The sequence below is a fragment of the Meles meles genome, chromosome 16 (genome assembly GCF_922984935.1).
Source record: "Meles meles chromosome 16, mMelMel3.1 paternal haplotype, whole genome shotgun sequence".
NCBI lineage: Eukaryota > Metazoa > Chordata > Mammalia > Carnivora > Mustelidae > Meles > Meles meles.
The window spans coordinates 59,652,500-59,679,919 of NC_060081.1; the positions used below are offsets into that span (position 1 = coordinate 59,652,500).

The 27,420-nt window shown below is 52.0% G+C and overlaps 1 protein-coding gene across 14 annotated transcripts in view; it reads left to right on the plus strand.

Annotated features, from left to right (window-relative positions):
• CEP250 (centrosomal protein 250) overlaps positions 1 to 27,420 on the plus strand; it is a 48,653-nt gene that overhangs the window by 16,456 nt on the left and 4,777 nt on the right. For 11 of the 14 annotated variants that reach the window (XM_045980793.1, XM_045980788.1, XM_045980787.1 and 8 more), the window contains 20 exons: positions 199 to 306; positions 862 to 1,023; positions 1,765 to 1,943; positions 2,285 to 2,467; positions 4,559 to 4,703; positions 5,545 to 5,691; positions 6,403 to 6,633; positions 7,879 to 8,072; positions 8,296 to 8,423; positions 8,619 to 8,788; positions 12,972 to 13,139; positions 13,535 to 13,669; positions 15,397 to 15,540; positions 16,468 to 16,601; positions 18,128 to 18,266; positions 19,226 to 19,565; positions 20,418 to 20,539; positions 21,475 to 21,595; positions 22,628 to 22,749; positions 23,210 to 25,825. In XM_045980793.1, the coding sequence (XP_045836749.1) occupies positions 199 to 306; positions 862 to 1,023; positions 1,765 to 1,943; positions 2,285 to 2,467; positions 4,559 to 4,703; positions 5,545 to 5,691; positions 6,403 to 6,633; positions 7,879 to 8,072; positions 8,296 to 8,423; positions 8,619 to 8,788; positions 12,972 to 13,139; positions 13,535 to 13,669; positions 15,397 to 15,540; positions 16,468 to 16,601; positions 18,128 to 18,266; positions 19,226 to 19,565; positions 20,418 to 20,539; positions 21,475 to 21,595; positions 22,628 to 22,749; positions 23,210 to 25,825 (5,688 nt within the window). The remainder of the gene's footprint in view (positions 1 to 198; positions 307 to 861; positions 1,024 to 1,764; positions 1,944 to 2,284; positions 2,468 to 4,558; positions 4,704 to 5,544; positions 5,692 to 6,402; positions 6,634 to 7,878; positions 8,073 to 8,295; positions 8,424 to 8,618; positions 8,789 to 12,971; positions 13,140 to 13,534; positions 13,670 to 15,396; positions 15,541 to 16,467; positions 16,602 to 18,127; positions 18,267 to 19,225; positions 19,566 to 20,417; positions 20,540 to 21,474; positions 21,596 to 22,627; positions 22,750 to 23,209; positions 25,826 to 27,420) is intronic. The other 3 variants (XM_045980782.1, XM_045980783.1, XM_045980786.1) reach the window with 3 other exon arrangements.

Here is a 27,420-nt window from a genome sequence, read left to right on the forward strand (position 1 = left end):
CTGATGCGCTTACTGTGAACTCTTAATCACCACATCCCACTGTCCTCAGAGTCCTGGGACAACAGTAGCATTCATCTGTAGTCAGGGAAAAAGTAGCGTTGACCGAAGAGACAGAATGAGCTTCTGATTCATTTGGGGCCTGGAACAGTAGATACTTCTGCAAGTTTTGCTCACAGCTCTGTCTTGTTCCTTGTTCAGGAGACAAATCATGCAGAATTAATGGAACACGAGGCATCTCTCAGTAGGAGTGCCCAAGAGGAGAAGCTGTCTTTACAGCAGGTGATCAGGGATATAACCCAGGTACTGGTAAGCCTTCTGTTTGTGGAAACCGGATCATGGCTCACCGCTCTGCAGGCCTCCTTGTCCTCTTAGTTGTGCCTAGGTTTCCACAGTCTGAGATGCTTGGGCTTAGGGTCTTTGAGGAATGAGTTCTCTGAGTGTCTTTGAGGACGGGCTTGCTAAGGAGTAGCTAAGCATTCACGTGCTGGCCCTGCCTGCTGGAACAGGCCCTCTTCCTTATTGCCATCTGCAAGTCTCGGGCCAGTGGCTGGATTCTGGTCTTTGTTACATCGGTATCCTCTCCTTTCTTCATTTCTTATTTTGTTAATTGCCTCAGAGAGTACTCTAGCCTTCTTGCTAGTCCTAGGTTTTGGTGACAAAAGGTGAGGGATTGGAGGAACTGATCCTTTTTGCTCTCAGATACCCTCCGCCCACCTGCAGGGGAAAGAAGGTGAGAAGGAAAAGGTCAGGTTTGTCCAGGATGTAGCCATTAGTCTTCTCAAGTTAATCTTTTAGTTAGTCTTCTGTGCAGACTGTAGGCCTTGGTCAGTAGGGTAGTGACTCTGCTGTGTTGGGTTTCAGGTCATGGTGGAAGAAGGGGACAACATGGCCCAAGGCTGTGGTGAGGATTGCTCCTTGGGGTTGGACGCCAGTGGCCTCTCCTCCCAGTTTGATTCCCAGGACCCAGAAAAGGCCCTTACTCTGGTGCGTTCAGTGGTGACTCAAAGACGTCAGGCTGTGCAGGTGAGAATCTGACCATTCCTCCTCAGCCACGGGTATGGGTGTCCGAACTGCTCTGTGCCCCAGGTACCTTCCTCACCTGGACTGCCCCTTTCCTTTTTTTTTTTTTTTTAAGATTTTATTGATTTATTTGAGAAAGAGAGAATGAGAGAGAGAGAGCATGAGAGGAGGGAGGTCAGAGGGAGAAGCAGACTCCCCGCCAAGCAGGGAGCCCAATGCAGGACTCAATCCGGAGACTCCCGGATCATGACCTGAGCCGAAGGTCTGACTGAGCCACTCAGGCGTCCCTGGACTGCCCCTTTCACTATGTTGACCAGTCATGAGGTATTTTCAACACTCCCAAAGTGTTCATTAGAATCTCTCGGTGTCTGCCCAGCTGTCCTTGTGGCTAATGGGCACATTCTGTGTGCCCAGTGGTATGCTTCCCTTGGCATGCCATCTTTGTATAGCACTACACAGACAGGCCACTGGAGCCCTGGGAGACCACGGGTAAGCGTTCCCGACTCTAAGGGTTCCAGCCCAGCACCGCATCCCAGCACACGTCTGAAGATGATGGACCCCGAGACTCCAGGCAGCACAGAAGCCCAGTTGTAATCGCTCATCCTCTGTCTTCTTGACTGGCCACATCTCTATTCCTGGCTTACCCTCGTACCAGCCCTCAGCCGCCTCACCCAGCCCCACTCTCAGGGGGCTTCATTCTGCCCTCTTGGTCACCATCTCACTTCTGTCACTGTCCCTCCATAGGACTTAAGGCAGCAGCTTTCAGGCTGCCAGGAAGCTATGAGCTCCTTGCGGCAACAGCATGATCAGTGGGAGGAGGAAGGCGAGGCCTTGAGACAGCGGCTGCAGAAGCTCACTGGAGAGCGCGACACTCTGGCCGGGCAGACCGTGGACCTCCAGGGGGAGGTGGAGTCTCTTAGCAAGTGAGCAGGGAGTGTTCATCCTTCCCCACCCCGCTCCCGGCCCAGTCCTCATCCAGCCCTCATCCAGCCCTTTACTCACTCCCTGGATGTTTCTGGTTGCCTGGCCCTGCCCTCCCTGACTCCTCAGGGCTGTCAGGGGTTATCTTGCTTTGTGTTGTGCTTATTCCCGCTCACTCACTTTGGGGTCTTTGTGATGATTTTAAAAAAAGTTTCCTGCTCAAAAGGGAAGATGAGATTTTGAAAGGAAACAGACACCTCTGTCCTTTGACCCTGTGATGTCTGCTTCCGGGAAGGATTGGAGGTTCCAAGGTTCCTGCTCGTCTCTGGTCTGCCCGTTCCAGGGAGCGCGAGCTGCTGCAGAAGACCAGGGCGGAGCTGCAGCAGCAGCTGGAGGTGCTGGAGCAGGAGGCGTGGCGGCTGCGGAGGACCAACGTGGAGCTTCAGTTGCAGGGGGACTCGGCTCAGGGCGAGAAGGAGGAGCAGCAGGAGGAGCTGCACCAGGCTGTCCGGGAAAGGGAGCGCCTGTACGTGTCCCCGGTCCCCTCCTCCCTGTGGCTTGATTGTCCCTTCAATTCCATACCCTCCTCCACGCACTCCCATCTCATAGGAAATGGAGTAAATCGAAGCCTGGCATGCAGTGGGTTTCCATTAGTTTACTCTGTTACTTTTGCAGAAGGCTGCATACAGCAGGTTCATCCAGGCTTTTCTGAGCCCTGCTAAGGGCTGAGGCACTGCGGGGTATGGAGACTAGTAAGACCCAGGCCCTGAGCTCAAGCAGTTTGCGGTCTCATGGGGAAAACAGACAAGTAAATAGCAAACTGTGGCATGAGGTCAGATGAAGTATGAGGGAACCAGAGCTTCCAGCTGGGCCCTTTGGACGCATGGGAATGACAGTTAATAATGGAAAGCCTCATGGAGGAGAGGGTGGTCTTTGAGCTGGGCCTGGACATATTTTGATTGGTAGAGAGTGGGAGAGGGACCGGAGGGACAGATTAGCAAAGAAAAGGATGCAACAGGTTCGTGGCATATACAGAGTAGGCTAGGCTGGCTGAAGGGTAGGACTTATCCCAGGTAGTAATGGGAAATGAATTGATCAAAAAGGGAAGTCCAGAATCAAGAGACCTAGCGAATCTATAAATGCTGGTATATAATGTCATAGAAAAAGCAAGGACTTTCGAGCTGGCAAAAGCTTGGTTAAAATTATGGCTCTGCCACTTGGGTAGATTATTTTATTTATAAAATGGGGATGATAGTATTTACCTTGAAGGATCCGTGGGAAGGTTAGAGCACTGTCTTGCAAAATGCTGGCATAGAGCCTGGCATGTGGTAGGTCTTCAGTAACTGGCAGCGGGGACTGTGTTCTTCCCCTCTGGTAGATAACCCTCCTCCCCTGTGCTCTTGCTCCTTGCAGCAGGAGGCATGGATAATGGAATCTTGAAGGACTACTGTAAGAATCATGACTCATGCAAGGAATGGTCTCCCCCGTACCAAGGAGAAGAATAGACAACCCACAAAGATAATTATGTTTTTAAATTTAATTAGTGTGAACTGGTAATACATATATCAATATTTATTATGACCTGAAAATCAAAACTATTGAAAAAGACAAACACAGGGGTGACTGGGTAGCTCAGTGGTTAAAGCATCCGACTCTTGATTGTGGCTCAGGTCATGATCATGGTTTAGAGCTGGGCATGGAACCTGCTTAAAAGCCTCTCTCTCGGGGCGCCTGGGTGGCTCAGTGGATTGAGCCGCTGCCTTCGGCTCGGGTCATGATCTCAGGGTCCTGGGATCGAGCCCCGCGTCGGGCTCTCTGCTCCGCGGGGAGCCTGCTTCTTCCTCTCTCTCTGCCTGCCTCTCTGCCTACTTGTGATCTCTCTCTCTGTCAAATAAATAAATAAAATCTTTAAAAAAAAAAAAAAGCCTCTCTCTCCCTCTCCCTCAGCTCCTCCCCAAAATTTCCCTTAAAAAAAAAAAATTGGACAAACACAGAAATCTTCTTCTCTATTTCATCCATCCCATTTCCCTTCCTTCTATAGGCAACCTCTTAAACTGCTTTGTTGTTTGTCTTTCCATTTGCTTCATGCAAATACATGCATATATTCTTTTTTTAACTAAATTTTATTGTTTTTATTTTATTTTTTTTTAAAGATTTTATTTATTTGACAGATAGAGATCACAAGTAGGCAGAGAGGCAGGCAGAGAGGGGGTAGGAAGCGGGCTCCCCACTGAGCAGAGAGCCCAATGCAAGGCTTTATCCCAGGAAGCTGGGATCATGACCCAAGCTGAAGGCAGAGGCTTGAACCCACTGAGCCACCCAAGTGCTCCTATTGTTTTATTTTAAGTAGGCTCCAACACCCAACATGGGACTTCAACCATGACTCTGAGATTAAGAGTTTCATGTTCTACTGAATGAGCCGGCCAGGCACTCCTACGTGTCTTCTTAATTTCTCCCAATGTCTGACTTTCTTCACTTTATATGTCGTGGAGTTCTTACTGGTTTTTAGGGACCTTCTTCATCCTTTTACGTGGCGAACATAATCACACTCCTGTTACCTTTTGGGGTGTGGCCACTCCCTGAGATTGCCCCCAGCCTCCTCTCCTTTCCATCCTAGTCAGGAGACACTGGCGAGCCTGGAAGCCAGACAGTCAGAATCACTCAGTGAGCTCATCACTCTTCGGGAGGCCCTGGAGGCGAGTCGCCTGGAAAGGGAGTTGCTGAGGCAGGAGCAAACAGAAGTGACCTTGGCGCTGACCAGGGTAGGTGGGCCTCTACCTCTCACTTGCTTGGGGAAGGGGAGGGGGGTTTTAGAGAGTTGTGTTTCTAGGCAAAGGGCATGCAGCCTGACTCATTCATTCTTCACCTTCCCAGGCATGACCCGTCGTATTCCCTACATTGCTTAGTTGCCTCTGCTTTTGGCCTCTGTCGCTCCCAATGTACTCTCTATGCCGGAGTTAGAATGGTTTTCCAAAGTGTAAATCTGGTGATGTCGATCTCCTTCCTGTAACCATTCAGTGGCTTCCCAGCTGCTTGGTGACATGTTCAAAGCCCTTTGCATCTGCCCCAAACTGTTTCCAGCTTCCTCCTCTCTCCAGATCCTGTCCTAACTCCCCATCCGCCTCGACTCCTGCCACCCAGCACTGATCATGTCCTCAGCTGCACCCTCCTCTTTCCTGCCTCCGCTGCTTGTGGACTCCTCTTCCCTTTGGCTGGACTGTGTCCTTCCTCTCCCTCTACCCACAAACTCTTCCTCACCTCTCAATACCCACCTTCACTGCCAACTTTTCTTCCAAGCACTTCTGATTCCCCCAAACCGAGTGAATGCAATAAATAATTTCCAGAGCACTGTGGGGCTACATTGCCTATGACATCATTGCAATTCTAGTTGTTCGTACATCCTGATGTCTGTGCCTCTACCGTGAGCTCCTCTCCTACTTCTCGATGATTGAAGGAAGGGAGGGAGGGAAAACTTGTTTCGAATGTAAGGGAAGGAATGGAGTGTTCTTTGTGCGAAGATAGCAGCAGGTGTTGGGGACATGAGCTGCTCACCGTGGCAGGAAAGCTGGCGCAAGGCATCCCTTTAACTCTCCTTGTTTTTAGGCAGAACAGTCAGTTTCCGAACTGTCAAGTTCTGAGAACAGCCTGAAGGCTGAGGTCGCCGATCTTCGGGCTGCTGCTGTCAAGCTCAGTGCCTTAAATGAGGCTTTGGCCTTAGATAAAGTTGGACTGAACCAGCAGCTTCTCCAGGTGAGCAAAGACTTCTCTGATCCGCAGGGTAGGTCTGGGCCCTGACGGAAGGCCAGCCAGTGACTGATAAGCCTGATGCCCATAACAGGGAAGAGTCCGTAATAGATCAGCCCAAGACAGCTCAGCTCCTAAATGTAATCCTGAAATGAGCAAAAGGAGCATTGGGGGTGCAGAGGACAGCCAAGATTGGAACGCCTGGGCTTGGCCATTAAAAATAGTCCCCTTTCATGCCTACAGCAGAACCACCTATGGGCTGTAGGGTAAAATCACCAGGGCCAGGAAGAAAGCCCGCGTCCTCTGGAAGGAAGACTAGGTGTTTAATCTCATTGCATGAGATAATAGCAATCACCAGAAAAGGATCTGCTGAAGAGCCTACATCTCAAAGAGTCTTCTCTGTGGGTTGCAGATGTTAACATGGCTCTTCACTACCACTGTTACCTTGAGCCCTGGAAACGTTCCAGAGTCCCTTTATTCTGAATTCTTTGAGAGTAAGCAGTTTTGCCTTTTAATCACCATCCACAGCATCAACCCACCCAGCGCCTGGAACACAGGCACCAGAGCAAACGAATGCACATAGTCCGCCTCTCCCATAAGCCCTCCTATATTCCTCTTTGGAGAACAGAGTCCCATCTTCTTCGGATTCCTGTCTTAGCACTTGATCCATAAGCTGTAACCATTGGTCTTTGACTCCTTTCCCGTTCTGACCAGTAGCTCGAACAGGAGAACCAGTCTGTGTGCCGCAGAATGGAAGCAGCAGAGCAGGCGAGAAACACTTTGCAGCTGGGCCTGGCGGAGGCCAAGAGGGGCCGGGAAGCCCTTCAGGAGAAGAACACTGTCTTGGAGGCTCAGCTGCAGAAGGCGGAGGGGAGCAGGGCTGAGCTGCAGGCAGACCTCAGGGGCATCCAAGAAGAGAAGGAAGAAATTCAGGAGAAGCTAAGTGAGGTGAGAGGACAGAACTGATGCCATCACACGAAGGTATCGCACAAACCCATTGTGAAAGATGAAAACTCAACAGAAATGGTTCAGAAAGTGGGAAGATCTTACTTCCTAAAAATGACCGATATTACTAGTTTGGGGTACATCTTCCGATTTTTTTTTTTTAAGATTTTGTTTATCTGACAGAGAGGGGGAACACAAGCAGGGGGAGTAGGAGAGGGAGAAGCAGTCTTCCCATTGAGCAGGGAGCCTGATGCAGGACTCGATCCCAGGACCCTGGAACCATGACCCAAGCCAAAGGCAGATGATGCCCAACGCCTGAGCCATCCAGGCGCCCCACCTTCCAGTTTTTTAAGAGAATTCCTGTAAGAATCCTTTGGTTCCCCCAGCACCTCACACCCTCTGGCTTGAATTAGATGCCTGTCCTAGGTGCTCTACCTCCAGAATATTCCAGCTACCACACCACACACAAGACACACTGTGGTATAATTATCCATTTATAGTCTCCACCATTAGACCAAAAGCTCCTTGAAGACAAGGCTGTGTCTTACTTGTTTTTATTCTTCCCTTTTTTTTTTTAGATTTATTTATTTATTTATTTTAGAGAGAGAGAGCATGCAAGAGCATCAAGAAGGGGCAGAGAGAGAGGGAGAGAGCACTTAAGGAGACTCCATGCTGAGCACGGAGCCGACAGACCCAACGTGGGGCTCGATCTCACAACCCTGAGATCATGACCTGAGGCAGAAACCAAGTCAGCCACTTAACTGACTGCAGCCCCCCCCGCCAGGTCCCCCGTTCCTCCACCTTTTAACAAAATGTCTTGACACACAGCAGCAACTCAGTACATTTTTTTTCTGAGCCAGTGGCTCAGCTCAAAGGTCATCTTTCTCCTCTACCAAACTTCTCACTGCCCAAAAGATGATACATAAACCTCCTTTCCAGACTTCCTTTCTCAGAGACTGATCGCTTTCTTCCTGATGTTTTGGGTGTCTTACTCCTTAACACTAAAAGCTCCTTAAAGGTAGTTCTCTTCTAGCCCTAACACACAGGGTCTTGCATGAGAGAGAGTGTGCTTCCTGGCCTGGGAGTTCTGTAGGCTGATGCAGGGAATAGGATTTGCATGAGCCGGTGACCGTCCGGACTCACAGAGGTGGTTTGGGAATCCTTGAAGGGCCAGCGGTCCTAACCCGGTGATAGTAACCCGGGGGGTTCCTGCCTCCACTCTGTAGCTTGCCCATTTCTTCCTCCCAGGCCCGTCATCAGCAGGAGGCAGCCTTAGCTCAACTGGACCAGCTGCAGCAGGAGACAAAGCGACGGGACGAAGTGCTCGCTCGGGAAGTCCAGGAGAAGGAGGCCCTAGTGCGGGAGAGAGCCGCCCTCGAGGTGCGGCTGCAGGCTGTGGAGCGAGACCGGCAGGACCTCTCCAAACAACTGCTGGGGCTCAGGTAGGGCCCAGACCCAGTTCGGACAAGGGCAGAGGGAGCGTTGCAAGGGGAGGGGGAGCCAAACTCAGTTCCAGGCCCAAAGTATCACAACTACTAAGTGAGTTGTGAATTTATCATTGATCCCTAATTTCTCTGGGTGGTCAGTGCTTAGAACCCAACTCCTCTTAAGGAAAGTTAAGGGGCCTGATGGGTCAGAACTCTTCCTGATTCCTGAACCTCACAGCTCAGCCAAGGAGCAACTGGAGAGCAGTCTGTTTGAGGCCCAACAACAAAATTCTCTGATAGAGGTCACCAAGGGCCAGCTGGAGGTCCAGATCCAAACTGTCACTCGTGCCAAAGAAGTCATTCAAGGTGAGACTCCAACTGGAATGGGGACACTTCGTTCCAAGGGGATGTGGAAAGCCAGCAAGGCTGTGGGAAGTTGTCAGAGGTCCTGCTGTAGCCAGGCCCAGGGCCTCCGAGACGGGAGTTTGCTCCCGAGGTCTGAGGAGAAGGGAGAAAGAAAGGGCAGAGGCTGAGTGGGAGCTCACCCATCTGGCATCTCAGGGGAAGTGAGGTGCCTGAAGCTGGAACTGGACACCGAGCGGAGCCGCGCAGAGCAGGAGCGGGAGACAGCAGCCAGTCGGCTGGCCCAGGCTGAGGACGAGGGGCAGTCGGCCCTGCAGCAGCAGAAGTCAGCCCATGAGGAGGAGGTGAACCGGCTCCAGGAGAAATGGGTAGGTCATGGATGTGGCTGGGGACGGGAGAGGCAGAGCTGGCCTCCCTTCAGTGGGAACTCCACCTGCTGACTCTTGGGCCAGAAGTGGCTGCTTATAAGAATGAAATCTGGGGGCACCTGGGTGGTTCAGTGGGTTAAAGCCTCTGCCTTCGGCTCAGGTCATGATCCTAGGGTCCTGGGATCGAGCCCTGCATCTGGCTCTCTGCTCAGCAGGGAGCCTGCTTCTTCCTCTCTCTCTGCCAGCCTCTCTGTCTACTTGTGATCTCTGTCTGTCAAATAAATTTTAAAAATCTTAAAAAAAAAAAAAAATGAAATCTGAATGGGACTAACCTAGTCTCTAAGGTGCAAAATCCAGTTTCTAGCTATTAAATGAATAGTATATGGAGAACCCTGAGAACGATTTCTGACATGTAGTAAGCTCTGTATTTGTGTTGGCTGTTATTGTTATTGTTGTCATTGTTGTTTTGCTATGTACAGAGAATTAAGCATGGATCTTGGGATTTACAGTTGTTAAACTGGCCCCAGGGCACAGAGGAATATCTTGGACCCCTTCTTCCCGGTTTAGAAGTGTATTTCTTTTGTTTTTTAATTATATAATGTAGTCCATTTGCTTTGATTGTCCCTATAGGTACATTTGGATTTATTTCCACCACTCCTATGCTGTTTTTCCTGCCTTTTTATATCTTTTTGGGGTGGGAGGTCATTTTTCTTAACTTTTAGGGAGTTCAATTGGATGATTAAGTTGTATTTTTTACTCAGTTCTTTTTCTCTATTACTTTGGATGGTATATTCTCTATTTTTTTTTTAATTTTTGTAGTTCTTTCCTTTAATATTTAAAAATATGTACCTAAGGGCGCCTGGGTGTCTCAGTCATTATGCATCCGCCTTTGGCTCAGTGATGATCCTAGGGTTCCGGGATGGAGCTCCACATCGGGCTCCCTGCTCAGCAGGAAGCCTGCTTCTCCCTCTCCCACTTTCCCTGCTTGTGTTGCCTCTCTCACTGTCTCTCTCCCTGTCAAATAAATAAATAAATAAAATCCTTCAAAAAATAAAAAGTAAAATAAAAATACATACTTAATAAAATCTCAGGTTACTTGGTATGTTTCCTGTTTTTCTGAATGACACAGGGACCTCAGAACATTTTACCTTCATTCACTTCTCCGACCCATTGTACTTTTTTAACAAGCAATGTCTTGTTATAACTAGTTTGTTAGCACCATAAATTATTCTGACCTTTTGTTTTATACAGTTAATATTTGTTTTAGATACACTGAAAAGTGACATTTTTTTTCACTGATCATTCCTTCTTGCGTATTAGACTTTCATTTGGATTTATTTTCCTCCTTGAAATAGAATTTATTTGGTGAGAGTCTGTTGGTAATTAATTGTCTGAAAATATTCCTGTTTTACTTTTATTCTTGAAAGATAGATTCACTGGGTATAAAATTCTAGGATGGTAGTTATTTTCTCTTAGCATAGTGATTATTCCATTGTGGGTATCGGGAAGACCTTGATTAGTTGGGTGTCAGACCTTCTTACAGTATCCTTCACGTATCTTAACTCTTAAATTTTCCGTGTTCATTTTCTTTTTCTATTCTGTGTTGTACATGATTTTTTTTAGGTCTCTCTTCAACTCCCCATTCAGCAATGTCTAATCTGCTATGTAGTCTGTTTGCCAAGTTTTAAAATTCACTTACTAAATTTTTTTAAATTTCTAGACAGTGTATTCCATTATTTTTTTTCAAATCTTCTTAGTCACGTTTTAATCGTTTTTCCCTATTTTGTATTTTCATCCTCTTTTATTCTTTTAACACATGAAACATATTTTTATGCTGTCTAATAATACCAGTAACTAAAATCTTTTTGGGCCTGATGGTGTTATATGTTGTTTCCATTGGTTCTCACTTGTGTGTTTTGTGGTTCCTGACTCTGAGCTCATGTTCTTTAGAAATTTTTCTTTGGGAATTCTTGTAGGCCTCAGGTGAAGGAGTTTTTCTTCAGAAGATTTGCTTTCACTTCTGTTAGGAATTTCCTGGCAGAAGAGGAGGACACTGTTGTTATCCCCACTTTTGTAGATGAGGAAACTGAGGCATAGAAATATGATAGAAATTAACTCAGTTCACTTATCCTAGTAGTGTTGGATTAAAGGTTCTAGCATCCCAGAACATCTCATCTTAAAATTTTAAATTAAAATGAAATAAAATTTCTGTTGAAAGTGTTTGGGGTTCCATTCAGGCCCTGCACCCATATGAAGACCAGGTTGTGGTTGACTTCTTGAAGGAGATTTTTTTTTTTTTTTTACCCTGTGTAAAGGTTGAAACAAACAAATGTTCTTATTGTTTCCTTTTGTGGGGTTTTTGTTTTGTTTTCTCTCCTACTTTCTCTCTGCTTTTCTTCCCCATTTCTCTCCTCTTTCATCTCTCTTTCAAGTTTATCTTTCTACTGAGGGCAGTATAGCCCAGAGATAGGCAAGTTTTTGGTAAAGGGCCACATACTAAGCTTTGTGGACCTTATGGTCTTTGTCGTAGTTAACTCACCTCTGCTGTTGTAGTACAAAAGCAGCCATAGATAATATGTAACCAAATGAGCATGTTTATGTTCAAATACAACTTTAAGTGCAGACACTGGAACTTGAATTCCATATAATTTTCACATGTCACAAAGTCTTTTTTTTTTTTTAAACTTCTTTTTTATCATTAAAATGTAAAAACTACTATTAGCTCACAAGCCATACAGCAAAGGAGGCTGGCTTGATTTGGCCAACATGCCATAGTTTGTTGACCTCTGGTTAGCCCTGTGGGGGTCCAGCTTTATGTGGGAATCTTCTTTATTTTTTAAAGATTTTATTTTATTTATTTGACAGAGAGAGATCACAAGTAGATAGAGAGGCAGGCAGAGAGAGAGAGAGAGAGGGAAGCAGGCTCCCTGCTGAGCAGAGAGCCCGATGCGGAACTCGATCCCAGGACCCTGAGATCATGACCTGAGCCGAAGGCAGCGGCATAACCCACTGAGCCACCCAGGCGCCCCTATGTGGGAATCTTCTATTGGACTCCTCCCCACCCTTGTCTTCTGTTTTCTTTTGCCACATAGCATTAAGGTGAATTTCAAGATTATTAGGTATAACAAAGACCTCCGGGAGAAAGCCAGTTCTGTGCTCATTTACCTCTTTGGATCACAAGTCTTGCCTTTATTTATTTTTTTTTTTAAAGATTTTATTTATTTATTTGAGAGAGAGAGCATGAGAGGGGAGAAAGGCAGAGTGAGAAGCAGACTCTCCAAGGAGCAGAGAGCCTGATGTGGGACTCGATCCCAGGACTCTGGGATCATGACCCGAGCTGAAGGCAGTCGCTTAACCAACTGAGCCACCCAGGCGCCCCTCTTGCCTTTATTTTTGACTTCTCTGAAGTTCCTGCTGGCTCATTATACATTGAAATGTATATTTAATATTTTATCCAGTATTTTTTGCCATTTTGCAGCTAGATCATTCAGAGATCTTGTGTGGCAGATTCTGGAAGTGGGAGTTGACTTGTGCTTTGTGTGTATTTGTGATTTGACTCTTGACTTCTATCACAAGGCTGACTTGTTGGCAAGATGGCCGCTGAAGTTTGCTTCTTTGGGAGTTACGTGCCTAAGGAAGGGGAGGGTGGGCAGCAGAGAACCAATCTGCTTCCTCAGTTCATGGTCATAGCATCAACCGTGGTGTGGTTGGTTTAAAATGACAGATACTGGGTGATTCAGTGGGTTAAAGCCTCTGCCTTTCGGCTCGTGTCAGGATCCTGGGGTTCTGGGATCAAGCCCTGCATTGGGCTCTCCGCTCAGCAGGGAGCCTGCTTCCCTTCCCCTCTCTCTGCCTACTTGTGATCTCTGTCTGTCAAATAAATAAATAAAATCTTTAAAATAAAATGACAGATATTTGTAACTTGTATTAGGGAGAATTGCACTTTAGAAAACACTTTTTCATGTATCATTTGACTTTTTTTATCAATCTCATTTGAGTCTCATAAAATTTCATGAGATAGGTAAGGCAGGAGTTAGCAACCTCGCTTTATCGATGGGGAGACAGGCCAAGGGAGGGCCCAAAGACTGTTAGTCGGTGGGGGTGGACCCTCTCTGCTCCAGCCCCCCTCCTGCCTCTTCTCCTCACCCCCTGGGTTCTCACAGTGCTTCCTTCACGTGACCAGGAGAAGGAGCGTTCCTGGCACCAGCAAGAACTGGATAAGGCCCTGGAGAGCCTAAAGAGGGAGAAAACAGAGCTGGAAATGAAGCTGCAGGAACAGCAGGCAGACGCGGAGGCCATCCGGAGGCAGAGGGAGAAAGAACGGGCAGAGGCAGAGAGCGCCCTCTGCCAGGTGGGAATCTGGGGAGATCGGAGCTGCGATTCCCCCACCTCTGACCACTTCCTTTTCCACTCCCGAGCGTGCTGCTGCAGGGGGCTTCCAGAAGAGAAGTACCTGCTCCCTTTGCTGCTAGTGAGCCCCGCGGACCCCTGAGTTAGCTGCAGGGCCTAGGGCATGTCACACTTCCTGAGGGAGGGCCGATGCTCACCACATCCTGTCAGCTCACAAACCAGGGACAATCTTTGCGCTTCCTGGTTCTTAACAAGCAGGTCCAGACCTTCTTTGGCCCTGGGTCCCCTCCCCATTGGCCGGAGGAGCCCTAGAGCAGCGGGAATGTGCTCGTGGCCTAGCAGGTGAACACGGTGACCCCTGACATGGCAAGCTCTCGCCTCCCTGCCCCTCCACAGATGCAGCTCGAAACAGAGAAGGAGAGGGTGTCCCTCCTGGAGACACTGCTGCAGACCCAGAAGGAGCTGGCAGATGCCAGCCAACAGCTGGAGCGGCTGAGGCAGGACATGAAGGTTCAGAAGTTAAAGGAGCAGGTATGGAGGCCGGTCCTGGGCAGGGAGGCAAGGCAGCGCAGCCAGCTCTCTGGTGCTTCTGTGTAGCTGGTCCAGGGCGAGGTGCCATCCCAGGACAACCATCAAGGTGCATGCAGAACATGACACACGTGGTCCCTGTCCTCAAAGAGCTCACATTCTAGTGGCAGAGCATACGAAAATGCGCAGATAGAGAATACATGAGATGATCGCAGGTGGGAAGGAATGCTGCGAGGGAGACGAGGGAGACGGATAGGGTGATGGGATTGAGAGTGAGTCACCAGAGGCCACTTTGAACAAGGTGGTTGGGGGTGGGGCTCACTGAAAAAGTGACACTTGGGCTGAGATGTGAAGGCTGAAAAGAGCCAGCCGCGTGCAACAGCAGAGATGAGCTCTGACAGCGTTATGCTGAGTGTAAGAAGCCAGTCACAAGAGGCCATGTCCTGAGGGGTTCCCTTTGTAGGCAATGCCCAGAACGGGCGAATCTACAGAGACAGAAAGCAGATGTGTAGTCGGGAGTGGGAATAGCAATAGGGAGGGTACAGGGGTGATAAAAATATTCTGAAATGTGGTGCCATGTACAACTCTGAATATACTAAAAGCCATCAAAGCATACGCTTAAGCGGGTGAATTGTATGGTATGTGGGCTATGTCTCAGTAAAGCCCTTTTATTTATTTTTTTTCAAAGATTTTATTTATTTATTTGATAGAGAGAGATCACAAGTAGATAGAGAGGCAGGCAGAGAGAGAGAGAGGGAAGCAGGCTCTCTGCGAGCAGAGAGCCCGATGTGGGATTCGATCCCAGGATCCTGAGATCATGACCTGAGCCGAAGGCAGCGGCTTAACCCACTGAGCCACCCAGGCGCCCTTATTTTTTTTTTTTTTAAGATTTATTTATTTGAGAGAGAGAGAGCATGCACGCACACGAGTTGGAGGGAGCAGGCTGAGGGAGAGGGAGAAGCAGCCTCCCCGCTGAGCAGGGAGCCTGATGCCGGGCTTGATCCCAGAACCCTGGGATCGTGACCTGATCTGAAGGCAGCAGATTAACCGACAGAGCCACCCAGGTGCCCCTTAGTAAAGCCCTTTAAAAAAAAAAAAAAAAGAAGAAGAAGAAGCCAGCTATTTGAAGATCAGTTTTGGCAGGGGAAATAGCCATGGTCAGGGCAGTGGGACAGACAGGGCTCGAGGAGTGCCAGGACAGAAAGGAGGCCAAGTGGCCCCAGCATGATAGGCTCAGGGGCAAGTGGAGAGGTAGGCAGGAGCCCTTGGTCAGCCACGGAAGGAGCTTGGAATTTGTTCTAAGGGCAGTGGGAAACCATTGGATGGTATTTAAAAAGCAGAGTGGGACATGATTTACTACATGCATTTAAAAAAGTACTTCTGCTGAGTGGAGAAGTGTGTGCATGTTTGTGTGTGTGCACACGCATGCCGGGGGGTGGTGTCGTGGCATGGAAGTAGGGATTTGCGACGGGAGCCTGCTGCAGAGGTCTGGGTGACAGACTGCTACCAACTCAGGCACCGACGAGGTGAGCCAGCACGGTCTGTGGGGGAGGAGACAGACTAGGAGGTGAGGGCCGAGGTGGCATCATGGAAACAGCGTGGATTGCTGGGTCCTGCCTTAGCTTTTGCCACCAACCAGTTGAAAAGCCGGTATTTATATGACACAGACTTTAAGACACAGGCCCCAATGGGAGCTTTCTCCTGCTCACTGTGGTCTTCTCCCTTGGCAGGAAACCACCGAGATGCTGCAGACCCAGCTCCAGGAGGCGCGGCGGGAGCTGGAGCAGGCGGGCCGGCAGAGCCGAGACGACCTCGCTGCGCTCCGAGAAGAGTGCAGGGCCCTGCTGCAGGCAAAGATGGACCTGCAGGGACAGGTGCCTCCTTCTCTCTCTCAGCCCTATAGCCAGGCTGTCCTGCTCCCTCTGCGCTAAAGGGGAGCCCCTGGGACTGCTTGGGAGGGAGAGGAAAATGGAAGGGCACTTAGAGCAGAGCACATGCCCTTGGAGCCCTGGGACAGTCATCTCTCCCTGTCATGACCACAGAACTTAGATTTTCTCAGGCAGCCCCTGTGCCCTTCATTCTTCCCACCCTCCCCGAGATCCAGTGTTTTAATATTCCAAGTTGCTTTTCCTACTCTGATTGCTTTTCCTTCTCAGAATTCCATTATCAGCTAGTGTTCTGATTGTTGGTTTTTAAAAGATTTTATTTATTTATTTATTTATTTGACAGGGAGAGAGAGAGGGAGAGTACAAGCAGGGGGAGTGGCAGGCAAAGGGAGAAGCAGGCTCCCCGCTGAGCAGGGAGTCCAATGCAGGGCTTGATCTCAGGACCCTGGGATCATGTCCTGAGCCGAAGGTAGACGTTCAACTGACTGAGCCACCCAGGCGCCCCTCTGATTGTTTATTTAAAAAAATACGATCACTGTACACTTGCCCATCCCTTTATCACCCTGCCTTTGGGTGGCTATATTCAGCCAAGATTTTTTTTTTTTTTTTTTTTTTTTACGGAGCAAACATTTAATAAGTTATAAGATACAATTTACAGTCGGCATCTGATTCCAGTTTCACTTCCACTCAGCCAAGATTTTGATTTGTGCCTGCCTTTACACAGCAGATGTGAGGCTGGGAGACCACAGTGAGGCCGGATGGTCCAGAGAGAGGGGTGCTAAGAATGGTGTGTAAGCATTGGCAGAAAACCCCAGGGCACTGGAAATGGGCCAGGGGCTGTGGCCTCAAAGGACCTGGAACCCTGGTGAGAAGCCGCGGGCCCCTGCCCTTGGTCATCACGTGGTATCATTCCAGGTGGAGGACTTGAAGTCTCAGCTGCTTTCCAGGGATGACTCCAGGAGGCTGGCGGAGCAGGAGGCTCAGGAGAAGCTGAGGGAGGCCCAGGAGTATAGCCGAATGCAGAAGGAGCTGGAGAGAGAGAAAGCCAGGTAGGTTCGATAGGCCGTGGAGTAGGCTTTGTCTGTCTAGCTACTGTGGTCACTGTGAGGTGGACAGCTCTTCCCTCAGGTACCCAGCCGCTCGAGTCTCTAGCCCCGGCCTGTGCACGTTAGGCACCAGGCACTGTGCCAGGGGCTGGGGACGGCCCCCTGCCTCAGCAGAATTTACCGTTTTGTGGAGAAGATGTTAATTAAGTGATCCTCCAGAGAGATCAGTGCAGGTATGTTACATGGCATGGAGGAAAGAAACAGGATGCTGAAGTCAAAATGGGGGATTGGGGATGAACTTTTTTTTTTAAGATTTTATTTATTTATTTGACAGACAAAGATCACAAGTAGGCAGAGAGGCAGGCAGAGAGAGAGAAGAGGAAGCAGGCTCCCTGCAGAGCAGAGAGCCCGATGCGAGGCTCGATCCCAAGACCCTGGGATCATGACCTGAGCCAAAGGCAGAGGCTTTAACCCACTGAGCCACCCAGGTGCCCTGGGGATGGATAAGATTTCAGGGAAGGCCTGCCTTAGGGAGGTTGCATTTAAACTGATCACTGTGGAGGAACTGGAGCTAGCCAGGCAAAGGGGTGAGGGAGAGCTCTGTGGTAGGAGGAGAAATCTCAGAGCCCAGAGACGGCTCAATACTCAAGGTATTTGGGGACACCGGAAGCACTGCGTGACCAGAGCCTGGTGAATAAGACCCGGGTGCGGGATCTGGGCAAGTCTGTTTCATTGGGGATTTATGGGCCATGGCCAGGAGTATGTAGTTTAAGTTTAGTAGGAAACCACTGGAGGGTTTTAAGCAGGGAAGTCAGCACAATCCAGCTCAGGGTGTATCAGAAGAAGTATGATGGCAAGAAACCTTGGGGGTGAGTTAGGGCCATCCGAGTGAAGCATGGCGTGTCTTCTCGGTGATGTAGGAGCTTGAAGCAGGACAGACCCTCTTGTTGAGGCAACCACGGGCAGCAAGACATGTTAGGAGACAGGTGCAGTTGTCTGCCTGAGAGATACTAAGGCTGCACCAGGGTAGGGGGAGTGGGGAAGGGGTGTGGGGGAGGAGGTCAAGGGACGTTGAGGGAGTTGGAGTCTATTATATGGAGTCTATTATATGTCATCACTGATTGGACTTAGGTGGGATAAAAGGAGAACTCTGATGTGGTCAAGGCTGCCAAGTTGGACCACCGGGTGGATAGAGGTGCCGTTCACTGAGCTAGGGAGCAGAGTAGGGGATGGCGGGGGGGGCTGTGCAGAAAGGATGGGAAGAACTGGACACAGTGAATTTGAGCTGTTGCATAGATATTTCTGGAATCTGCCAGAGAAGAAGCTGAAGCTGAAAGGAGGTATCACATGCCAGAAGTACCTGGGAGCACTCAGTTGGTGCTCAGTAAATGCTGGCTTCTGTTGTTATGCTGCCATTGTGATCTTACTGTTTCTCTCTGAAGGATTAGTGCCATGTTTCGCACAGTCAGCTGAGAAGGTAGTTCTTCATTCCCTGAGAGAATGACCTTAGTCCTCTGGCCTCTCTGCAGCCTGACTCAGTCACTGATGGAAAAAGAACAGAAGCTCCTTGTTCTCCAAGAAGCTGAGTCTGTTCACCAGCAAGAGCTGAGCTCCCTGCGCCAGGACGTGCAGGAGGCCCAGGGAGAGCGGAGAGAGCTCAGCGCCCAGGTACTCCCCACACCGCTCATGGGCCCCGTTCCTCGACAGAGGCCTGCTCCTGGAGTGGAGAAGCCGGTTGCTCAGGACCCTCCCGTGAAGAGGACCATTCTCTTGTTCCGTATTACAGGATGTGCTGGGACTGCAGCAGCCTTGGCAGGAGGGGCATGTCAGATTGGGCGGGGTGGGGGCTTGGGAACCTGACCCAGAGCTGAGGAGGCTCCCGTGAGGGTTCTGACAGCCCAGAACATGGTGCCCAAGGGGGCTGGGCTCCCACGGGCCTGGGTCGAGTGTGGCCGCATCTAACTGTGCTTGGTCAGCTTGGCGAGACACAGCAGCAGAACAGACGAGGTAGGCAGCACCGAGAAAACTTCAGGACTCCATCTGCTCACACCAGGACCCCAGACCTTGGGCACAGAGGAAAGCGGGAACCAGGAGGGGAAGAGGGAGATGGTCAGAACTGGAAGGGAGACTAGGGTAGAGAGGGACCGGGTCGGGACATCAGAGCTGGCTTTGGCTCCCAGCAATCCAGCTCACAGGTTGCGTGAGCATCGGTTTCTTCACCCGTAAGATGAGGATGATCATTCTTAGCCATTAGGGGAACGTATGAAGTGTCAGAACACAGCAGACATTCTATAAATGGGAGCCGTTATTATCGTGACCGGTTTCCTGTAGCTCAGTGTCAGGGTTTAGGCCGAGTTCTGATTGAAGCAGGAGGCTGGTGTGGCTGCCAGGGGGACTGGAGCCACAGCCCATTTGCATCGCGTAGGTACATGTGACAGGAGTCAGTAGGCGGGCAGATAGGTCGGATGGAGGGTAACACTCCTTCCAGAGCCCTCCTTATCCACTGGAGAGCTGAGCCTCCTGGCCCCGATCAAGGTGAGCCCAGGGCTTGATTGGGGTGAGGCCAGGGAGGGGCCATCGAGGTATCTACTCGCTGCTCAGAGTGACAACATTGCCTTCCCGGGCAGGTGGAATTCCTGAAGCAGGAGGCAAGGGAGAAGGAGGCGGACTTTCTGGCTCAGGAAGCGCAACTGCTAGAGGACCTGGAGGCAGCTCGGGTAACAGAGCAGCAGCTGCGAGCCTCCCTGCATGCCCTGGAAGCCAAGGCTGCCCAAGTCCAGCTCCGCCTGCGCGGCGCAGAGACCCGGCTGGCGGCGCTGGCGGCAGAGCAGCAGCCCGGGCACCAGGCCCAGGCCCAGCTGGCCAGCCTCTGCTCTGTTCTGCAGCAGGCCTTGGGGTTCGCCTGTGATGGCAGGCCTGAGCTGCGTGGCGGGGGAGACTCTGCTTCCCTCTGGGGCCCTGAGCCAGGTAAGGCAGCCACGCAAGGACTCGGTCCTTTGGGCCAAAGCCACAGCCTGGCTCCCTGGAGGGAGAAGGCAGGGGCCCACAGTTCCTTAGGCAATATCACAGCAAGGTTAAGGCCACAGACTCTGGAATTAATTCAGTCCTCTCTGAGCTTGATTTTTTGTTTCTTAGAGAGAAAGAGAGAGCACACATGCACAGGCAGTGGAAGGGCAGAGAGAGAGGGAGAGAGGATCTTTTTTTTTTTTTTAAATAATATTTTATTTATTTGACAGAGAGAAATCACAACTAGGCAGAGAGGCAGACAGAGAGAGAGGAGGAAGCAGGCTCCCTACAGAGCAGAGAGCCCGATGTGGGGCTTGATCCCGGGACCCTGAGATCATGACCTGAGTCGAAGGCAGAGAGGCTTAACCCACTGAGTCACCCAGGCGCCCGAGAGGGAGAGAGGATCTTAAGCAGACTCCCCTCTGAGCACAGAGCCCGACTTGGGGCTTGATCTCACGACCCTGAGATCATGCCCTGAGCTGAAATCAAGAGTGGAAAATTTAACCAACTATGCCATCCATCTCAGGATTTTTCTAAGGAGTTCCTGAGAGTGAGTTCCTGAGAGTACATAAGTCAAAGAGGTCACACAGTTCTGGCATTTAGTAAATGCCTAACAAGTGACAGCTAGCGTTATCTAATGCCCGCCACAGCTCCTGGCACATAGGAAGCAGAAAGTGCCTGATGAATGATCTGCTCAGGCAGGGTTCTTTGGGGAGAGGAGGGATCTGTGGGAAGGCCAAGACTATCCGGGGAGGTTTGGCTGTTTCCTTTCATAGGGCAGCCAAGTGAGGAGCTGTTTCCTCATTTTTTCAGACCAGAATGGAGCTAGGCTCCTCCGTGAGAAAGGGCCCCTCCTGGCAGCCCTGTCAGCTGAGGCCGTGGCATCTGCCCTCCAGAAGCTTCACCAAGACCTGTGGAAGACTCAGCAGGCCCGGGTATGATGCCCTGTTCTCCTTCCTTGAACTCTTCACTCCCCGGAAGAGGACTCATGAACAGTTTGAGCTGTTTTATTCCCAAATTGGGATGAGTTCCATCCCTAGCCTTTCCTCACGGGGCAAGCATGAGCACAGCATTTGGTTTCCTGGGCCTGGGTTTCACTAGTCAGCGAGGGCAAACCATGCGCGCCTCAGGGTTGTGAGGATCGAGCGAGTGAGGGATGTGAGGGGCTCTGAACTAGAGAAGCCTACATAGACGAGGGATACTGTTTTGTATGATTTTCCTCTCAGCTGTGAATTACTTGTTCTTGGTGCCAGTACCTCCAAGAACAACCCGACAAATGGACTGCTGAGATTTGAGGCTGCCATTTATAGGAATATTCCAGGCCTAAAGCTAAACTAAATGTCCCATAAATTCCACCTCTCAGTGAACCTATCATTCAGTAAAAATTGACCAGCTCTGTGCCAGCCAGTGTGAGCTGATGGCTCGGAAAGGAGAAAGACCAGATCTCCACCCTCGAGAAGGCTGAGGAAGGAAACCACCTTCTAAAATAAGCAGAACTGATAGAATTCACCGGATCAGTTACAGATGCAAATGATAATGACAGGAGGAAGGGACAATTCATTCCTACTTGGGGAGGGTCACAGGCAAGGAAGAAGGGACCTTGGAGCTGAGCTTGGAAGTAAGAGTTTGGACAGAGGACAGGCAACCCCGGGCGAAGGCGCACAGGGGTTAGACAGGGATTCTAGGCTCCAGGCCGTTGGAACAGAGCCTTTCACAGCTCCAGGGAGCGATCTGGGAACAGATCGGGTGGGGGGGGGGAGGCAGATCCCACAGAGGCTGAGAGGAAGGGGGCTGGCACTTGGGTCCTGGGCTGGGATAGCTTGGTGGGGAATGAGGAGGTTGGAGTCTAGCCTTCCCCTTCCTTTCCCAGGACGACCTCAGGGAGCAGGCTCTGAAGCTGGAACAGCGTCTCGCTGATGCAGAGGCCGAGAAAAGTCAGGTCTGCACAGAATTACAGGATTTGCAGAGACAACTTTCCCAGAACCAGGAAGGTGAGGAGCGCAAGGCAAGTGGGGAGATTTAGAGGGAAGTGAGAGGAGAGGCCAGAAGCCCAGAAGCAGTAGCCGCTCTTTGCTGCTCGCTCCCAACTGTGAGAAGCTACCTAGAAACTTCTCCAAAGGGGTGATGACCCCTGTGAACGGCTTCTCTGCTTTGCTTGGCCTTTGAGGAATTCAGGGGGACAGAGTAGGTGAATTGAGAGAAGTTCCTGGCTGGGCTTCCACTTTCTCTGCCTGCGGATTAAAAAACAGGCAACCTAGAGCCAGGACTGTGAGAATGTTACAAAATTCTGTGTCTTTTGTCATTTATCTGTGTTACTTGTTTTTGTTATCTCCAGCTGTGTCATCAAAATTATTCACCTTAGACAGCAGAGGGATTATGGGCTTGTTCAGGAGACACCAAAGTGGGGGGACCTGGGGAGAATGCCCCCGGCATGGCCAAGGGCGTGGGTGGTGACTACTTGGAAAAGAAAGGAGGGGGCCGAGTCTTGGGGGCCAGGGCTCTGTGGTAGAAGAGAAGAGGACAACTTGGGGAGGGGGGTCAGGTCTTGAAAGTATCCCAGAGGGCTCCCTGAGAGCCACACACACGGAACAGTGTTCTGGTGGGTTTTGCAGAAATGGGGGGGGGGGGCAGCCTGTAGAGCGACAGTGGTCTCTGGAAACGTCTGCAAACCACAGAATTAGAGACTAGAAAGGACCTCCAGCGTCCTTGGCTCCACCACCCTTGGATCTGGAATCCAGGGCTGGAGATCACTATGTGGTGAGGGTGAGGCAGTGTTGGGAGGAGAGTCAGGCAAGCGCCAGCACCGGGCGGCAGCTGCGGACGCGAGTGTGGGAGCTGCAGGGGCCCAGACAAACCCGGACCAGCTGACCGATGGGTGACGTGGCTGTGAGACTGGACGTAATTCTCTCCTTCCTCGCCTTCTTCCCCTTTGATTCTGTCCCTCCCCTCCCCTTCCATCTGCCTCTGTGTCCCTCTCTTCCTTCACCCTGGGCCTCACTCTACCACCTCCCCTCTTCCCAAAGAGAAATGCCAGTGGGAAGGAAAGCAGAACTTGCTGGAATCCGAGCTGACAGAACTGCAGGAAACCGTGGCGTCTCTGCAGAGTCGTCTGCGGCAAGCAGAGCTGCAGGGACGGGAGGCCCAGGTGAGGTGGGCCTGGTCTGGGGCAGGGACTTTCTTCAGTAGGAGTCCTTGGGGGCCAGGCTGAAGCTCCAAATCCACCTGGGCCGGTGGTCATGCCCCAGCCACAGGTAGTGCCCAGCGTCCTTGAGCAAGGGGCTCAGTTTCCCTGGCTGTCTCCTTGAGGTCCATTAGGAAGGCCCTGGTCAGTTATCCTAAAAGGAGGCTGAAATGTTTGTCCCCTGCCCTGAAGGACCAGAGTCTGGGATGACTCATTTGTTTCAGGCTCTCTCCTCTGGGCCTAGCAGATTCCTGGAATTCGGTAAGGACAATCTTTTACTAGATCGGCTTAAGTGGAAGGCACCAGTTCTCTTTGTCCCTCCTTGCTGGTGCTGGGGCTGCAGGGAAAGGAGACGAAGGGCCTACACTGGGTGGATGGTATCCGGGAAGTGTAGCCTAAAGTGGTTTTTCATCTTCTTTTCCAGAAGGAGCGAGAGCTCCTGCAGGCAGCCAAGGAGAACCTGAGAGCCCAGGTGGACCGTCTGCAGGCATCGGTGGCAGAAGCCAGGGCTCAGGCCAGTGCTGCTGGGGCTCTGGAGGAGGACCTGAGAACCGCTCGCTCGGCCCTGAAACTCAAGAGCGAGGAAGCGGAGACCGAGCGTGAGCGAGCCCAGGCTCTGCAGGAGCAGGGCGAGCTGACAGTGGCCCAGTGGAAGGCTCTGCAGGAGAATTTAGCTCTCCTGACCCAGACCCTCTCTGAAAGAGAAGGGGAAGTGGAGGCTCTGCGGGGAAGCGTCCAGGAGCTGGAGAAACAACGGGAGATGCAGAAGGTTGCTTTGGACACCCTGTCTCTGGACCTGGAGAAGAGGAGCCAGGAAGTGGGCGCGCAACACGAGCAGATCCAGGAGCTGGAGAAGTGCAGGTCTGTCTTAGAGCACCTGCCCCTGGCCGTCCAGGAGCGGGAGCAGAAGCTGGCCGTGCAGAGGGAGCAAATCAAAGAGCTCGAGAAGGCTCGAGAGACCCAGAGGAGCATCTTGGAGCATCAGCTTCTCGAACTTGAGAAGAAGGCCCAAGTGATAGAGTCCCAGAAAGGACAGATTCAGGATCTGAAGAAGCAGCTGGTCACTCTGGAGTGCCTCGCCCTGGAACTGGAGGAAAACCATCACCAAATGGAGTGCCAGCAAAAAGCCATCGAGGAGCTGGAGGGCCAGAGGGAGATGCAGAGGGTGGCCCTCACCCACCTGACGCTGGACCTGGAGGAGAGGAGCCAGGAGCTGCAGGCCCAGAGCAGCCAGATCGACGAGCTGGAGAGCCACGGCACCCTTCTGGCAAGAGAACTCCAGGACAAGGACCAGGAGCTGAAGTGCCAGCGAGAGCAGATCGAAGAGCTACAGAGGCAGAAAGAGCATCTGGCTCGGGACCTGGAGAGGCGGGACCAGGACCTGCTGCTCCAGAGGGAGAGGATTCGGGTCCTAGAAGACCAGAGGACACTGCAGACCAAAATCCTGGAGGAGGACCTGGGCCAAATCAAGCTGTCGTTGAGGGAGCGAGGCCGGGAGCTGGCCTCCCAGAGGCCGCCCGTGCAGGAGCAGGCGGAGGAAGGGAAGAGCCCGAGTAAAGCCCAGCGCGGGAACCTCGAGCACCTGAAGCTGATCCTGCGTGATAAGGAGAAGGAGGTGGAATGCCAGCAGGAGCGCCTGCACGAGCTGAGGGAGCACAAGGACCAGCTGGAGCAGCAGCTGCAGGGCCTGCACAGGAAGGTGGGGGAGACCAGCCTGCTCCTGAGCCAGCGAGAGCAGGAGCTAGTGGTCCTGCAGCGGCACCTGCAGGAGGCCAGGGAACGGGGGGAGCTCAAAGAGCAGACCTTGCAGGCTCACCTGGAGGAGGCGCAGAGAGCCCTGGCTCAGAGGGACCAGGAGCTCGAAGCCCTGCGGCACCAGCAGCAGCAGGCGCGGGAACAGGAGGAGACAGCGAAGGAGCAGGCGAGCGCGCTGCAGGGCACCGTGGAACAGGCCCGCATGCAGCTGCAGGAGCGCCAGGGAGAGCTGGAGGAGCACAGGGAGCACGTGCGAAGGCTCCAGGAGGAGCTGGCCTTGGAGGGACAGCGTGGGCAGGCCCTGGAGGAAGTGTTGGCTGACCTCAGGGCCGAGTCTCGGGAGCAGGAGGAGGCTCTGCTGGCCCTCCGGCAACAGTGCGCCGAGCGGGCCCAGGAACACGAGACAGAGGTCATGGGCCTGCGGGACCGCCTGCTGCGGGCGGAGGCCGCACTCAAGGACCGGGACCAGGAGCTGGAGGCCCTGCAGGTGGCCAGCCGGTCCTCTGAGCAGCGGGAGGAGACAGCCCGGGAGCAGGCCGAGGCTCTGCAGGAGGCCCTGAGCAAGGCTCAAGCCGCCCTGCAGGAGAAGGAGCAGCGGCTGCTGGGGCAGGCGGAACTGAGCCGCAGCCTGGAGGCCAGCACGGCCACCTTGCAGGCCGCCCTGGACTCCTGCCAGGCACAGGCCCGGCAGCTGGAGGAGGCCCTGCGGAGGCGGGAGGGTGAGATCCAGGACCGGGATCTCCAGCACCAGGAGGCTGTGCAGCAGCTCCAGCGGGCACTGGCCCAGAGGGACGAGGAGCTGAGCTATCAGAAGAGGCAGGGGCAGCTGCTAGAGCAGTCGGTGGCCCGGAGGGCCCGAGAAGATGCCCTCCCAGGGAACCAGGGTCCAGAGCGGGAGAGAGAAGAGGAAGAGGTGTGGGGCCTCCGTGAAAGCCTAAGGGAGTTGCAGCTGACTCTAGCCCAAAAGGAAGAGGAGATCGTGGGGCTGAGGGAGGCCCAGCAAAGGAAGCATCTGGAGGACTCAGCCCACAGCCACGCAGCCTCCCCAGCGGAGGAGCCCCTTACAAAGCTTCGCGCTGCCGGGCCTCGGCTGCAGCAGGAGCTGGAGCGACTGCAGACAGCGCTGAGGCAGACGGAGGCCCGGGAGATAGAGTGGAGGGAGAAGGCCCAGGACTTGGCGCTGTCCCTGGCCCAGAGCAAGGCAAGCGTCAGCAGCCTGCAGGAGGTAGCCATGTTCCTGCAGGCCTCTGTTCTGGAGCGGGACTCGGAGCAGCAGAAGCTGCAGGTGAGTCACTCCACGGGTGGTAACGGCCAGCGGGCAGAGCCTAACGTCTGGCTGAGCTCAGAGGCTCCCTGCCACCCCGGGCTTGTGACCCCTCAAGGTGCAAGAGGGCGGAGAGAGATGGAATCCAGGGTATTGTGCTCATCTGGGAGGATATGGAGAGAAGCCCACAGTTCCATAGAGCTTATGGTCTATGGTCTATGGTCTGTGGTCTATAAGCACTTGGAATGCTGTGTCTAGTTCAAGTCAGTGCCTCGTTAGGGAAGTTCAGCGTGCTCTTGAGCACACGGAGGGCACCCAGCTGGCCTCTCCTAGTGGTAAATCCTAGAAGGCTTCCCAGTCAAAACAGAGTTTAAGATTAGATCCGAAGGAACCAGTAAGGAATTAGCCAAGCACAGGCTGGGGAGGAGGTTTCTGGGGAAGAGGAAAGAGGAAGGAGAGCATGGAGCAGCCGTACAAGACTTAAGGCTGAATGGGACGCAGAGGGGCAATTGGCCACAGAAGACAAGGCAGCAGGGGCCCCATCATTCAGGGCTTGGGAGTCATGTCGAGGAGCTGGGTGACCAGTGGGATCTGGATGAAGTGTTTGGGGCAGTGGGGGAGGGTGACACACCCAGTGTCACAGTAGATCTGGGGAGACCGACAAGGAGGCGGTCCTCGAAGTCGTGGGACAAATGAAGACCGAAGACGGGAAGGGTGGATGGTGATGCGGGGCTGGGCCTAGAAGCTCACAGGACTTCTGGCAGCTGACTGGCTAAGAAACGGGGGAGTAAAGAAAGAGCAGAAGGAAACCGAACCCCCAGGTTTCTGCTCAAAGGCAGGTTTCAGGAATGCTGTGGAATGGCAGCGGAATGAGGTGCCTGTGGGACCTGTAGGGGGTGAGGTCCAGGAAGTGATCTGAAGTTGAAGGGTGGGGCTAGGGATAGACTTGGGGTCCTCAGCAGTTAAGGATAAGTGAACTCTTCTAGGTGGAATATCGAATGAGAAGGGAAGTGGACTTTAGGGTGTAGCATTCAACTTCAGGGCCAGGGGCCATGTCTTTGCTGCCCCAGCACTGGCCACAAGGCCTGCACAGAGCAGTCAGGAAAGCAAGGTTGACCGTTGGCCATAGAGAGGCATTGTCTCTTTTTCCAAGAACAACCTAGCCCATTTTTTCCAGGAAATTGACCCCATATCTTGGGGCCTTGACCAGGGCTGAGCCCCAGAGAACCCCTCCCATCCTCTCAGACACAGCGCTGCAGGGACTTACCTTCTAGGGGCAATATGCCAAGAAGGGGATCCAAGTGTGAACTCGAGTCAAGTTCCTGGGTTTGCAATACCATCCTACAGTTTGTGGGCTGTGTGACCCCAGATAAGTGCCTTCACTTCTCTGACTTTTGGGGGAATAGCAATACCAGCCCTGTAGGGCCATCTTGAATATGAAAAGAGATAAGCATTTGATAAGTAGAATTCTTTTCCTATCTCTAGACTCGTTCTTATAGTCACAGAACAAGTAGGGTCCGTTGCTGGGCAGGAGGGTTGCTGAGCAGTATTGTAGCTCCGGTCAGTGTCCCCCTGCACTGGCCCCTGCCCAAACACTCAAGAACATCTTTCAGATA